Source organism: Pan paniscus, chromosome 7 (assembly GCF_029289425.2).
Source record: "Pan paniscus chromosome 7, NHGRI_mPanPan1-v2.0_pri, whole genome shotgun sequence".
Classification (NCBI taxonomy): domain Eukaryota; kingdom Metazoa; phylum Chordata; class Mammalia; order Primates; family Hominidae; genus Pan; species Pan paniscus.
In genome coordinates this window covers 15,158,791-15,174,598 of record NC_073256.2, presented here as the reverse complement: position 1 = coordinate 15,174,598, position 15,808 = coordinate 15,158,791, and the positions used below count along the sequence as shown (strand labels likewise).

Genomic DNA, 15,808 nt, shown 5'->3' with positions numbered 1-15,808 from the left:
GCATTGTGGAGCGCGGCGAGTCCATGTTTCCCTCCCCTCTCCGTCTGTCCCTGTTGAGTGGCAGACGGTCATGGACTTCATGATGTGTGCTTCGGAGTTAACATCCATCCCTTGTGAATAAACAGAAATGGGCTGGGCATGGTGGCTCATGCCTGTAATCCCAGCACTTTGGGAGGCCAAGGCAGGCAGATCACAAGGTCAGGAGTTCAAGACCAGCCTGGCCAACATGGTGAAACCCCGTCTATACTAAAAATCAGAAATTAGCTGGACATGGTGGCATGTGCCTATAATCCCAGCTACTCAGGAGGCTGAGGCAGGAGAATTGCTTGAACCTGTGGGAGACGGAGGCGACAGATCAAGACTCTGTCTCAAAAACAAAACAAAACAAAACAAAAACAGAAATGAGTTGTGTTGTTCGATGAAAAAAAAAGAAACTGTACTTTGGATAAAAGGTCATGAGGGTCTCTGTTGGCATTTTGAAAGGTTATGGAAAAGTGGAAAATAACTTAGAATTATAAATTGAACTTATTAGCCTTAAAGCAGCCTGTAGCCTCACTTAAGATTTTTAGTAGTTTCAGAAAAAAACCAAACCAAAACAAAATAAAAACAACCACCACCAAAAAAACCACTGTTAAAAATACAAAGGATTGACTGGTAAACTGTAAAAGATTTTAGAGAATTGAATAAATTTAAACTGACCTTGCTACTTCATTATCAGTGTTTCAGAATTTTTAAAAAGTGTAAAGTTGAAAATGTAAGTTCAGTGACTACCCAACGATATTACCAATGGCATATTTGCTCCGTGTTATGGAAGCTGTTTGATTAGAAGATGAGTCCTGGTGAGTCTACAAGTACAGAGTTGGCTTTTGTTTGAGGACTGTGGGCCCCCGGTCTGCTTCTCTGCACTTCTGTGCACTGAGGACAGACACATGGCCCTTCGTGCTCTGGCGGAGCTGTGACTTCACCTTCATTCTTCATCTGTAGAGGATGGGTAAACTGGTTCCCTGGTTGTCAGGCGACCTGCTAATACATCAGCATCTGGAAGGAGAGGGCCTGGGCACTGGTGTTCTTAAAAATGTTCCCAGGTGATGCTCGCGGACAGTCAGGGTGAAGAGTAGTTTGGGATCTTTCTTCAGTAGCTGTCGCTTGCTACCATTTCCTTTTTATAGTAGATGGTGTTCTGAATTCTTATTTTTGTTGAGTAAATTACCTACTAAATGCTTGACCTTACCTTGCTATATTAATCCAATTGAAAACCTATTTGATAAATTGAATAGATTTCCCTTGTTTCTTAATCTAGACCCTGGATTCTCATAGATCTGATTTGCTCAAAATCTTGAGTACCACCTTCCTATTGCCTTGAGGTTCTCTCTTGTGTGATAATTAATACTTCTTTCTTGTCAGAACTAGTTCTTTGCTTATGTATTGCCAAGTGGTGTCCTAAAATGTGGCTTTTACACACTTCATTAACAACATATAGTGACTAATTTTTCCTTAATTTTAATATTTGAAACTTTTCATATAGACTTGTGTTAGTTTTCTAAACAATTTTTTAAAATTTTAAAGAATTTTATGTTTGTAAAATGGATACAGCTTGAGGCCCTAAGACCTGGGTCACCAACACCTAACTCTTTCATCTCCTATAGAACTAACTTACGATTAAAAGAAGAGTTGAAGGCAGAGAAGAAATCTGGATTTTGGGACAATTTGGTTTTAAAACAGAATATACAGTCTAAAAAACCAGATGAAATTGAAGGTTGGGAGCCTCCAAAGCTTGCTCTTGAAGACATATCGGCTGACCCTGAGGACACCGTGGGTGGCCACCCATCCTGGTCAGGCTGGGAGGATGACGCCAAGGGCTCGACCAAGTACACCAGCCTGGCCAGCTCTGCAAACAGCTCCAGGTGGAGCCTGCGCTCGGCAGGGAGGCTGGTGAGCATCCGACGGCAGAGTAAAGGCCACCTGACAGACAGCCCGGAGGAGGCGGAGTGAGGGGGGCTGCGTGGCAAGTGTGCCCCGACATGGTGGCCTTTTATTAGTATACCATGTAGTTGTTGAGTCTTTTCCGCGTTAGAAAGAATAGAGAGTCTACTTTTTGCCTATATTTCATATTTGGACCTCTGTTTCTTTATTTAATGAACTCTCACACACACTGTGACTCCTTGGTGAACACGTGCAGGGATTGTACATTTGATTGCCTTATTGCAGAAATATTCACCTATCAGTCCATGTTTTGCAGAAACTGGAGATGTGAATTTATGATGCTCTCCCATAATACAGCAGTAATGATTTGCAGTTTCTCACAAAATGATTTTCATGCTGCTCTCTGTTGTAGTTCTGTTTCAGAACTTCCGTACCTTTTTCTTGTATGTAGCACATATAAATGCAGCTGTCATGCAGTTCTTTTCTTTTGCTAGAAAATTAGTCAGGAGGTAAGATGAATCTTCCAAAGTTATGTTAAATTTTGTTTAACTTGACAAATTAAACTTTGTTCTTATTAAACAAATATGTAAACAAATACTGGAAAAGCAAAGGTTATATTTGGGAGTAAAATGTCAGTATCTTAAAATGCATGTTCATCTTTTGCTGAGGGAGGAATAGCCTCTTGTGTGTCCACTGGATAGTAACAGTGGTTCTTTTTTGGAGTTTTATTTTTACCTCTTTTGAACTTCTAAATCGGTCCCTTTATTTTCTTAAAACATTTGCTCTTTTTGTTTACAGATTAAAGAAGTATGGATAAATTTTAGTCACTCGATAATTTCATTTAGGAAACATTGTCTTGCTCATTATAGAGAGTTAAGACTGTGCATAAAATACTGAAGTGCCTCTTTTTTATTAGGCTCATATGTTTGTTCTTGCAAAGCGAGATGCCTATTGTGATTGGTGTTAGATCTGTAAGAAGCTGTGTTTTTTCCACAAGAATAACCGACGAGCAGTTTGAGAGCATCTCACGCGTTCTTTTTCTGTCTGCTTACTGTCCTTGACAATGTGATCCTGCACAGTATCAGGTGCCAGTTATGTGTCCCTGGAAGGTTGGCTCTTATCAGCAAGTCCTGCAGATATCTCTTAGATAAAAGTGGTTTGAAAGAAAAGGTATATTTTTCTTTTTTGTTTAAAAGTAAAATAAAACCTCCAGTTACACTGTGCATTCCCCTCACATAAAAACAAGACAAAAACCCTTTCCTGAGTTGCTCGGCATGCACTCCTGTGCTGTTTCATGCGTGTGGATGTTCCTTCCGTTTGTTCCTGTGGAATAACTGAGTGTGCCTGATGGCAGAACACACGGCAGTGTTATCAGTGTCTGCATGTTTTTTAATAGAACAGGTTTACTTGATCTGTCATCTATTATGGAAAAAACAGCAATTACTTTTGCATCCATCTAGCTAAATCTATAATCTGTGTCAATCACTTATACCTATCAATCATCCGTATCTATTCACCTGTCCTCTATGTCTGTCTTCTCTCAGTCTACATCCATCTAGCCTTCTGTCAATCATCTACTTTTTTTTTTTTAATAGAACAAGAAGTTTACTTACCAAGTCTTGAAAGGGGGACATGCTTCAAGTGGTGTTCAAACAAAAATTCCAGTTTGTATTAGAACCTTGAAATGGTGAAGTTGTGGAGGTTTTCTTTGTTCCATAATACAGAGACAAGTTCATAATTTTTAGTATAACAGCTAAGTTGACAAATTCTAAGTTTCCTCAGGTAAATAGTCGTAACTGTCCTTTTCCCTAGAGAAGTGCTTGCTGGGATAGTAAAAACATACACCATTTCATGACTTCTGCAAATACTTTCCAGCGGAAGTCAGTGTAGGTTTGTTTTTGGCTAACATGGTCTTGCTGCACAGGAATGTAAACACTGTGTTTGAAACTCTGGAAATCACATGTGTGTGGGGAGATGGGGACGCTTCCCATGTTGTGGGGAGCTCTGTGGCTGTGATGGCTGCGGTTGCCGTGCCTCTGTTGGAACGCTAAGTGCCTGCAACTCACGTCAATCATAGAATTGTGACGCACAGTTGGCAAAATAGTTCTTTATGCTATTTCTCAAAATTTGAGGACAAACCCAGATTGGGATTGGAATATGCACTGTAAATCAAATTTTTCTTATCTACAAAGACTAATGTAAAAATGATTTTTTCTTCTGTGCCTGATTAAATTAACTGTGGTTTTTAATATAAATATTTATTGGTGTGCTTTGGGAGAAAAATTATCTTTTCTTGAAAGAACTTATCAAAGCAAATTTATTATCTTCACAAGTTAATGGGAGAATGTGGTTTTGATTCTGGGTGTTTGAATTGTGTAAACACACAGCTTCCTTGTGTGAAGAGAGTTGTCCTGTGCTCCTTCTACTGTACTTTTTTTATTTTTTAATAGGAAAGTGATGTGCTTCAGAGAAGGGTTCCTCCTTAATGTTGAGGTTTTTTAAAAATAAAAATACTGTTTTTAAGCTCTTTCCTTATTGGTTTGCATGATTATTGGCATCTGCTTACGATGGCTTTAATCACTCAGAGCTAATGGCACCTTTCCTATTTAGCCTCATTTTAGAATGCGGTCAACACATGTAGACTTTTCACAAATAAATGAACAACTTCAACCTTGGTTTTCAAGATGTGTCTTTTGCGTATTTGAATGGCCTGTGTGTGACTGAGTCCTTGGTGCAGGGCCCCCCACTCTGGAGGGCAGCAGTGTGGCGGGGCACCCCGGCTGCTGTTTTTGGTTCTTTATTTCATGAGTTCTGTCTTTAAGCTTTTACTTCTTCATTTTCAAGTGGAGAAACATGAACATAGTAGCAACAATTCATTTTTATGTATCTTTAAAAAAGATGACCATCTCTTAGAAACAAGTTCTTTTAGAAAGCAGTGGCCTGTTCTAGAGAGTGCTGTTCACTCCCTTGGGAACAGGACCCTGGAGCCTGCAGTGCCTTTGAGGCTGTGTTTTTGGGGTGCAGATGCTTTGCCGGGAGCCCAGGGCCATGTGGGATCCCTCTTCTCAGGCCTGCGTCCTGGGCAGCTGGATTCCCTGGCCTTTCTCGCTGACCTCATGGGTGAGTGTGGACTGCAGTGTCGCCTACTCCACCCTTGCTGGGGAGCATGGATGTTACTGGTGCCCACTTTTCCCCCCCTTCCCCCCTGCCCCCGGTCTTGCCTGGTGCCCTCAGAGCCTGAGCCTCTCACCCACACCTGCCATGTAATTCCGGTCATCCTCTGGCTGTCTCACAGGTGAGGGAAACATTCTGCCCTCTGTCACTCCACCAGTTTAGTTTTAGCCATTAATTTGCTTTAGGTTTTTTTAGTCAGTCTTCAGTTGATATTTGCTTGATCAACCAAAAGACCAGCCAGCAGGGCACTCTTGAGTCAGCTCTGAAGAGATCAGCTGGCTAAGATGATTTTTTCCAGTGCTCAACATTAACTTGATCATTTCCCCTCCCCCGCCCCCAAAAAAATGCTTAACTGCAGAGAGCACTCTACTCTGGGTGACAGAGTGACGCCCTGTAAAAAAAAAAAAAAAAAAAAAATTGCTCATAGTCGTCCAAAGGTTGTTTAAACAGCGCTGAATGACTGAGAGAGCTTGCTGCTTATTTTTTTCCTTCTAGTAGAAAAACAGTTATAGCCCAGCTGATGAGGTAGAAATGCACTGAGCAGACCTCAGCCCCAGTGGAAACAGAGTAGCCCTCGTCATCCAGGTGCTGTGTTGCTTGGTAAAAGTGTGTCTGCCTCGGGCTGCGACTTGCCACGTGAACTCTCTGACCCAGCACCAGCCAGAATCAACATCTGGGGATTCAGACTGCAGCAACAAGTGATTCCCCTCTTGGCCTGCAGTTCTGTAATCCCAAAATTGTTTCTAATTGTGGATATGAGACATCAAACTGAGGGCTGAATCAGATGAAATTATGCTCAGTTCAGCCTCAGATTTAAGTGATTTATTGTTTTCTAGTTCTTCAGACCTAATAGAGCTGCTGTGGTGGCTCTGTCAGTGGTTGGCAGTGGCCATCAGCCCTCACCCTGCCATTGGGGGCCTTGTGCGTTGGCATCTGGTTGTTGCTAGCAGCCCTGAGGGGGATGGGGCAGGCCACCGCCACCTCTCACTGGCTGCTGGGCTCAGGACTGGTCTGCTGTTAGGGAAGCTGCAAGTCCAGCCAGTTGACTGCACCTATTTAAGAAAAAGCACTACTCTGTTACCTGAGAACCTTTGAGATTCCTATTGTGAAGGAACAATCATATGGAAATGAAAACTTAAGCTTTTAGCTAATAACAGAAAAGTGAACTAGCTTTTGTCAGTTGTTCAAAAGTGTAAAATTCTACTGAAAGAAGACAGCTCAATATTTCAAACACTGGAGCTGTGTTATTTGGTAACCAAGTAGAGACGGCGCCCGGCAGTAATCTGCGGCTGCTCAGTGTGGCCCTTTCACTGAGGCCTTGGTCCGCAGCACCAGCCCCGAGAGGGGTCCCAGCTGCCGACCTTCAGGCTTTCTTTTCTGTTTATAAAGTGAGGGTATTCTCAGAGAGCTTTGAGGAGAAAATAGTGAAGCTTGAAGGATATTGGTGAAGCTGTGAAATATTGAACACTTCCTAATCTTAGATTAGGTTTTCTGCATCTTAGATGAGTCTTGAATAGCTATAACCAAAGGCTCTTGTTTATTTAAACACTTTAATTATAGAGAGCTAAAGGCAGGAGGCACAGGGTTTGGGTGGGTGAGGGGCTTTGCAGAATACAGCTGGTGCTCATCAGCCCCTGCTAGGAATTTAGGACTCACTGGTGTAGTTGCTATAAAAGCTGCCACCTCCAGGAAGACAACTATGGGTGTTTAAAGTGGTGGTGGTGTAGACAGAGACATTTCCAGTGAGCTTTAGGCAGGAACGCAGGGCCTTGGGAGCGAGGCAGCAGGCGGGCAGCTGTGGATGGGTCCATGCTCAGAGCCATATCATCACCCCCAGGCAGCATCCTGAAGCCCACTGAGAATTTGGGCTGAGTGATGTGCCCCGGAGTGGGAGGCAACTGGCACCACACGTTTCTCTGGTAGCTTCTTTGGCTGTGGAAGTCTCCAGGTTAGGGGCTGATCACCACCACTTGGTTCATGACCCTTTGTCTCCTGTCTTTAGAGGTCAGCGGAACGGTTCCGTGGAGCCGCCCTCCCTTAAGCCCAGATGCTCACACCGAGCTTCCTGATCGTCCTTCTTGTCATGGCTGTGTTCAAGATGTTCTTTCTGTGGGGCGTCTCTTCCTTGCTGGGCTGACAGCCCTGGGACAGCGGGGACGCCACCCCCTGGGGCACACCGCCTAGGGTCCCTTGTGTGGTGGGGGGCCAAGAGAGACTGCTATGGAAGGTGATGTTGACTGGGATTACCAGTACAGGTCCTGACAACTGGAAGGTCACACTTAGTATCCAGCATGCCTGTGTGCCATGCATCCCTTTGCCCATCCTGAGGTGGCGATGATGCCACATGTGAGGCCCTGTCCTGGACTCACCACCATGTGGGTGTTTGCAGCTCTGCCTGAGAGACCTTGTTCCTCATGCACAATAGGAAGCAGCAGGCCTGTCTGTTAGGACTGCTGTGAGTCACTGTGATGGCCCAGGAGCCTGCCACGTTCTGAGGTCATCAGCACAGCACCCGTTGTTGTTACTGGGAGTTAACATGCAGGGGGGACTCCCTCTAACGGCAGCATGCTGAGTACTGGCAGCCTCACTGATCCGGTCATGTGGCCTCGGGAGCCGCACAGGCTTCATGGGGGTTTTTTGGTTTTAAGGACTGTGAGGGTTGACTGAATTATATGCACTCACTTGTCATGTTTTTGGGCTTTTTGTGCCCTTTTCCCTGGTACTGCAGGAAAGGAAAAGACAAAGTACTGTCAAGAGCAATTGCTGAGCAGATTTGATGTGATGCAGTAGGATGAGACATGATACTGGGATCACCTCTTCCAGGTCACGGCAAGGGTTTATACTGCTCCATGCCTGCAGTGCTTCTGGCTCGGTTGCGGGAGCACCTGACCCCAGTAGCCACAGCCAAGAAGGTTTTACTTTTAAATGGCATCGGCAGGTGGGTAAGAGTTGATGATGCTGCTGGCAGGTGAGGGACCGGCTGTGGACTTCCATCGCCGGTTCCACCTGCCCTCTGGGGCCAGGGTCTCTGAGATCTTGGATGTGGATTTTATCTCCTTGTTGTCAATACCTGGTGCTTCTATCTATCATCAGTACACTGTACTTTTACTTCTCTGCTATGTTGACTCCTGAGAACATGAGATTTAACTGCATTTATTTTATTAAAAGCCAGTTTTTCTTGGCAATCTGTATTTTTTAACACAAGACAATCTGACGTTAGCGCACTGGTGTTGGTGGCCTTTGATGAGGCAAACCCACCTTTTGCTGCTTTGTTGCCGCAAGAACACGGGTCATCTGGTGATGCGGACACGTTCCCGTTGGAGCTGGAGCGTGTCCCCCTTGCTGCTGTGAAGAAGCACAGTAAGATATGTAATAAATGATAAATTTTAATAGTTATGTTTAAATGAAAGAATTAATGGGGTGAATTTTACCTCTGTTTTTAATGTTTCTGGAGTATGTCAAAAAATACTAGGAAAGAGTACTGACTATTCACAAACACAGTGCGTGTATACCTGTGGTGCTTCCTAGACATGCCATTGCTGTCTCAGCAGCTCCACCTCGGATCGCGGGGAAGCGAGGCAGCAACTGGAAGCCTGGGGTCCTGCTGGTGCCATCTCTGAAGCGCCTCTGCCTCTCACACGGGTGTCCTGCTGTCTGGCTGCGTGCGTGCATCATGTTCCTCCTCAAGGTGCAGCTTCCATGTGGGCATCGTGGGAAGTCAACATTTACCAAACTGTGAAGCGGGCACAGCCTGGGGTGGAGTCAGTTCAGTGCAGTTCAGGCACAGAGGGGACCTCTTGCCAGGCAGGAATGTTGCAGTGTCTGGGGCTTTCTACTCCACTGGGTTGAAAGCCTTAGGAGGTGTCAGGTCCATCTCTTTCCTTCTCAACTTGAGCGCGGTGAGCTGAAAATGCACCCCTTGCTGACCTCCCCCCTCCCTCCCCAGGTGAAAGCCATTGGCCTCCCAGAATGTCAAGCTATTAAATTTAGGCAATGACTTGGCACAGTGAAAGGCTGGGGTGGGAGGGAGGTAAACAAAACAAAATCAGTTTACTTCCCCTGAGGAAGTAAACTATTTTTGATTGAATTAATATATTTCAGTTCCCTGAGGTGGAAAACTCCAGCTCATACAGCCAGCTGTGTTTGAGGATTCAACTAAACTTTCTGCCAAAAAACCTCAGCTCAGAAATAAAACTAGAAGTGAGCACAATGAAACTTTAAGTACTTCTTATTTAGGTTATGTACTTGTTATTAGATTATTAACAAATAACCTAATTTTTAAACAGTGACAAGTGGCAGGGCTGCCTGACCACGTTGCCTCCCTGTTCCTATGGGCTTTGGAGGAGGCTCGGCTGCCTCTGCTGCTGCAGTCGGCTGGGAGGGGCTCAGGCGACATCTATCTGAGCTCCTGTTGCTTTTTAGGGAGGGGGCAGGTGGCAGGGCTTAGAGCAGCAACACCAGCCTGCGGCCTTGCCTTACTGGGCCCCAGCAGGCGTTGACGCTTACCTGCGCCACACCCGTCAAGACACCTGTGCTTTGCCCTTGCCTCCCTCTGGGGCCTTAGCACAGTCCTGCAATGCCGGCATTGCTGTGCCCATTTTATAGATGCTGAGTGAGGTCCAAGAGTCCCGCTCTTGAACGCCTGGAATGAGTTTGTTCTGTGGCAGGTGGAATGACACCAGATGATGGGAGACTGCAGGCTGAGGTGCGGAGGAAGGGCAACCTTCATTCAGTTGTGGGTATTTATGCAGCATTTCCCAGGAATGAGGCAAAGTATCACAGGTGCAGGGAAGCTCACACAGACCACCAGGGACAGCCTGCTGAGGACGGACAGGCTCGAGGCCAAGGCCATGTCCCCAGAGTCTCGGCAGGAAAGGGGCATGCCTGCACCAGGTCTGAGCCACTGTGAGAGCGTTGGGGCTCCCTTCTGGAAGGCGCCACCTGCCACCATGACCTCTGGCATTTCCCTAGGGAGGTCCCCCTCTGGTGTGGGTTGTGGGGTCAGATGCTGAAGTTGGGATCTTTGCACCAAGGCAGACAGCCGTTTGGCCTTGAGCTTGTTTTGAAGTTGCTGGGCCCTGATGGGGTTTGGTGCTGTGTGGTTCTGGGGAGTCTTTGTCAAGTCTGCGCCTCCCCTGGCTGGATGGATGGCATCCCTCATAAGGTGTGTGGTGGCCTGAGTTCCGTCTCAGGAGGCCGTGGCCTGTGCCAGCAACACAAGTGCAGCCTGGGCAACTCCCTACTCTGGGCCTCTGGTGATCTGAGCTGTGCTCTGCGGGATCCACTTGTGGGCCCGGCCTCAGCCTGGCCTGACTGCAGCATGTTCTATTAAGTATTCAAAACACGATCAGCTTGAAGGCACATCCTCCCCAACCCTTGCCTACTGCTGAGGTCGGGGTCTGGGGTGCTCTTGGTGGAGGAGATGCAGCTTTCAGGCCTGCATCCCAGCTCTGCATGCAGCCCCTGCCACCTCCCACCCAAGTGCCAGGAAGCCACTTTGTCTCCCTCCATTCTACATGAAAGCACCTTCCCAAAGCTTCTCTAGTGTTTCAGGGTCTTGGCCCAGGGTGGTGCTTCCACTGGGACATGGTCCCCAGGGTTTGTAGGGCCCAGGTTTGGGTCCCGTGCCGGCTGCCACCCAGCCCCAGATACCAGGGCTGCTTCCTGTGCAGCCACCGCATGACAGCCCCCCTCACAAGATGCCCACAGGAGATGCCCGCGTGACAGCTGCACTGGCTCCTTCCATGGCTGAGCACTGGGCCCAGGGAGCAGAAGGCACTGGAAGCAGAAGGGAGGAGCCCTGTCCCTGCAGCATGTGCCAGTGGGGTTCTGAAATGCCCTCCTGTTTACATGAGAAAAGTCGGGGGGTGTGGTTGGTGTGGGCCTTCTGAACTTCAGTTCTTGGATTTCTCATTTTTGTAACGCGAGTGCTATCTATGCTATAACATTCTTAATACTCTTTAAAATTGATTCACTTTAAAGAATTGCTTGCTGAGGAAGCTGGTGGGTGAGGACAGGGTTGCGGATGGTGGGAGGCCCTGTGAGGAGGGGCGAGGGGCTTCAGGGCTGGAACTGCCGAACAGCCAGTGGAGGGGCCAAACCTGGGGAGCGTGGGGCAACTCGTGTGGGAGGTGTTCTTGGGCAGGCTCACCTGCAGCCTCTTTAAGCATGCGCTTTCATAGAATCCTCTTGCAGATCCTGGGGCACCTGTGCCACCGAGGGTCCTGCTCACCTGGCTGGCTCCTTGGTGCCCTGACCCATGGCTTTTCTCACCTGTGCGCCACCCCCAAGAGGCTTCTTCTTTCTTCTAAAACAGGCCCTCTTCTGTGAACCACTGTCCATTGTGGTCCCCTCCTGTTCATTTTGTTCATTTTCTGCTCTTCTCTTGCTTGTTTCTCCCTTGACGCCATAAAGTCCATTTCTCGGTCTAAATCCTGGTTCTCAACCCTAGAGAGGATCAATGTCCCCATATCAACAGGAAGTAGAGCCAGTGACATTTCTACCTCACCCAGAGTGAGGACCAGGGAGGTTGTGTGAGGTGAAGCAGAGCTCTTGCGGGGGGCTAGTGTCATACCCCTAACCCCGCCTTCCATTAAGGCCAAAGCTGGGCCCTGCAGGGCTTTGTCCCATGGCCAGACGTTTTCATCAGAATTAGGTGTTGTTTTCTTCTTTGTGTGGAGAGTGGATTTGATGGAAGAAGGTCATGTAATTGGGGGAGGTGGGAGCCAAGTCTCTAGACAGAGTAGGAAAACTAGTGGGGTATTGAGTTTTGGAGACATTTCTAGGGCAACAAGGTATCTTTAGGAATTTGGTCCATGGCAGCCTTGGGCAGATGTTTAAAAAAACAGACTTGTACCTGGAATTCGCTTTTAAAGTCTGCCAGCTGCCCAGGGTCATAGGTTCATTTGCCCAGGCTCCTGCATATTCTAATTTTATCCACTGAGGCCCAGGACACATGGAATCTCTGCTCAGTCTCTATCCTTAGAAGGAAGCTTCAAGCCGGGCTGTCAGAGCCGATGGTAAACACATGATGAATGTCCCCGCCGCCCTGAACCGTCTTCCTGAGATTCTGTGTGCCTGCCCACTCTTCCTTGCAGAGTCTGAAAGTGCATTGCAGCGTGTTCCTCCGGCTCCCAGAATCGGACATCCGTTTCATCTTGGAGGAGCACATCCTGAATAAAGGTTATTCTAATTTTAACAGCAGCAAATGCTAAGCTCAATGGTGAACTAGAAGGGCCATCTCCCAGCAAAGCCTAATGCATCTTAGGAATGTGTGACCATTTATTTTTTGTTTTTATTAAAAAATCTTTTTAGAGACAGGGTCCTGCTCTGTCACCCAGACTGGAATGCAGTGGTATGATCAGGGCTCAGTACAGCCTCCAACTCCTGGGCTCAAGTGATCCTCCTGCCTCAGTCTCCCGAAGTGCTGGGTTGTAGGCCACTGCACCCAGCCATTGTGACAACTTAGTGATTTTTCCCTTAGTGGCTCTGACACAAGAAGCAGACAGGACAGGATGGGGTGGAGGCTCATGGTCACAGTTTTAGTTTTTTCTCCCTTTAAAGTATTTTCCATTCCTGAGGCCAGTGGGATGAAGGAAGGGAAACACATCACACTTAATCCTCAGATAGTGGTTAATTCTCATAATTAACCAGGTGTATTTCAATTTGGCTTTTTCGAGATGGGGGGGTTGACAAGTATTTCAGTTTTTACATTTTTTTATGATGAAAAATAAAATCTATGCAAAAGTATATAGTACAATGGACATCCATAAACTCAGCTACTGCGATTCAATAATGGTTGTATTTGTCATATTTGCTTTGTGTGTCCATACATACATTTAACCATTTAAAAGTAAATTACGGACACCGTATCACCCCCAAGTACTTCAACATATATTTCTAAAAAAAACAAAATGATGCTGCCTGCATAAGTAAATATGATTGGCACACCTAACAAAATTAATTTCCTGTATCATCTAATACATATATATATGTTCCCAATTGTCTGGAATGTACCTTTTAGCTGTTTTTTCCCAAAACCATGATCACGCATCATATATGGTTGTTCTATCTCTGAAATCTTTTGATGTTGGAAACAGGAGCCCCCTGTGTCCCTTCCCTCGCAGCTTTTCCTGAACACACTGTTGTTTGAGGTGTTCAACTCACTCCTCCATCCTTAGCACTGCCTACAAACAAGAAATTGGATCCAAAGGCTCGGTTAATCCAAGCTGCTGCTTTCTTTCGGGGCAGCTCCTGGGCCCCTGTGCACAGCAGGGCCACATAGTATCTGACATCCACCATTAGTGGTAACATTAGGCTCAGGTGGTAACAACTGGATCTTTAACCTGGCTCCCCTTATTCCTTAAGCATCTCTCAGTTGTGCCCTCTCTACACTTCTCGAGGGCTGTGTCCTGGCACCTCTTCTGCAAGCAGAGAGCCAGGGATGTGGCCCGCCACCTGGGACAGGTACCTGCTGTACTCCCTCTCAGATCCAGAAAAGAGGTCATAGCAGTGAAAATGCAGGTGAGACCATTTGATTCCACCCCCCCACCCGCCTGCAAATGTAAGCAGCTTTGTGGTAGGAACTAGTAAAAAAAATTTCCATGGGAATTGGAAACATCCTAACCACCTTGAGATCAGACGACACTGCTCTGTTTCCATGCTACAGGGATCCTGTAAGTGTGACCTGTGTCACAGACCATCACCTTCCCCTCGATAGATCCTGAATTGAGGAGGAAGGAGAGGAGAGCTTGAATGAAGGCTGCATTAGTGCACATCGCTCACATAACAGCCAAGCTGCTACAGAGCCCCTTGCTTTCCTCACTAAGGGGTAGCATGATTGTGTGACCTTTGGTTATAAAGCTGTGTGAAACTGAGTAAGTCAAACTTAATTCAAACTTCAAGCCATTGGAACTTTACTCTGGCCTCCAAAAGGGAGGAGGGAAGGAGAAAGGGGACAAGGGTTGAAAAGCTACCTATTGAGCACTACGTTCGCTGTTTGGGTGATGAGTTCAAAAGTAACCCAAACCCCACACCATGCAACATATCCATGTAGCAAAGGGACACATGTGCCCCCTGAAACTAAAATTTAAAAAAGCACTCAAAAAATATTGAGTCTTGGAAGGAATGCAGCTATGCAGCTGGAGCCACGGAGCATACAGCTGCAACCTCTGCCTTTCTTTCCCTATAAACGACCAAATGCATCAGAGATGAGGCCCCTGAGATCACTGCTCCTCACTTTGTGGAGTGCAGCCATCTGTAATGGGTCATATTGCCATAGCGCACACACTGGTCTGTGGAAAACGGCATGACTCTGCGACATGTCGGCTCCTGCCTATATGAGTGAAGCCTTAACTTTCCACTGTGGAACGCTGACCCTGTTTGTGTAGAGCCCATCCCCCAGGTGGCCATCCTCAAACTGCGTGCTTGAATGTGCTCGACACTTCCCCGTATTTTCTGAGCCTCTTCATTTAAGGCTGACAGCTGATAAAGTTGCACCAGCTGTCCATTAGGTAAATGAGAGTCCAGGGCAGTGCCCAACTCTGTGTAGACATGGGGGCCCCAGAGAGGTGCCTGTCTGGGTTATGTACAGAAAAACCGGTTTACTAAAGAAGCTGGTGTTTTGAAATGTGACACTTTTAAGTTTTTAGAGGGAAAATGTAGTAATTGGGGAGCGACCGCACCTCCGGCTATCCCCACACATGGCTATCCTTTCAGCCACACGTGTGGCACAGTGTGTGCGCCGTCTGCTGGAAGAGCAGGGTTTGGGGAAGAGGTTAACAGATAAGCAACATGAATGGCGCTGAGCCCGTTGGAGGGGCACGGGCAGTCCTGAGTGAATGTTACATAGGAGAGCCAGGGTTGATGTGGCTGCAGCCTCGTCTGCTCTCTCACCAGCAGGTGAGTGTTAAAGGCAGGCCTCCTGCTGGTGGGCTTGTTTTCTCCTGGCATGTGTGCCTTGGGAACATGCTGCTTTCCTTTGCGCCTTTCTCTGATTCAGAGACTGGTTTCATCACCACTGAAGGGCATGTCACCTTTATGAGGTATTCCATTCTCTAAGTTGGTTACTGTATCTCCAAGACCTGCTGTTTCTTGGCAAATCTCCATCCACTGGGTTTCTGATTATGTTTGAAGGTTATCATCATCATGCTGGCATCTTTGCCTTTTGGTGACCAACTGTTATCTTACCAGTGAGTGGTTTCATCTTTTTCAAGTGTGTCTGTCAGTAACAGTGACCCCCCCCCCCCCAACCCCGGTACTATAAGGCTGTCAGTTCGGGTGGATACTTAAATATTTATGTATTTTTTGAGACAGGGTCTCACACTGTTGCCCAGTCAGGAGTACAGTGGCACAAACACAGCTCACTGCAGCCTCCACCTCTGCCTCCTGAGTAACTGGGACTACACGTGTGCCACCATGCCTGGCTTTTTTCCTTTTCCTTTTTTTTTTTTTGTAGCGACGAGGTCTTGCTATATTGCCTAGGCTGCTCTTGAACTCCTGGGCTCAAGCAATCTCTGGCCTCGGCCTCCCCAAGTGCTGGGATTACAGGTGTGACGGACTGCACCTGGCCGCCATTTAAGTATTTAGAAATTAATGTCCCAGCATGGTTTTTCAGAGTTGCAAAGATATTTTCACTTACTTACTTACTGATAAAGGGGTAGAGTTTTAGCTTTCATAAGAAGTGAGGATATTGATCCCTTTGACATTACTT

The 15,808-nt window shown here is 46.8% G+C and overlaps 1 protein-coding gene across 1 annotated transcript in view; it reads left to right on the top strand.

The window, feature by feature from the left end:
- TDRP (testis development related protein) overlaps positions 1-4,593 on the top strand; it is a 55,488-nt gene extending 50,895 nt beyond the window's left edge. Inside the window, exon 3 of the mRNA XM_034965598.3 lies at positions 1,647-4,593. Coding sequence (XP_034821489.1) covers positions 1,647-1,992 — 346 coding nt within the window. The 3' untranslated portion in view covers positions 1,993-4,593. The remainder of the gene's footprint in view (positions 1-1,646) is intronic.
- The last annotated feature ends 11,215 nt before the right edge of the window (positions 4,594-15,808 follow it).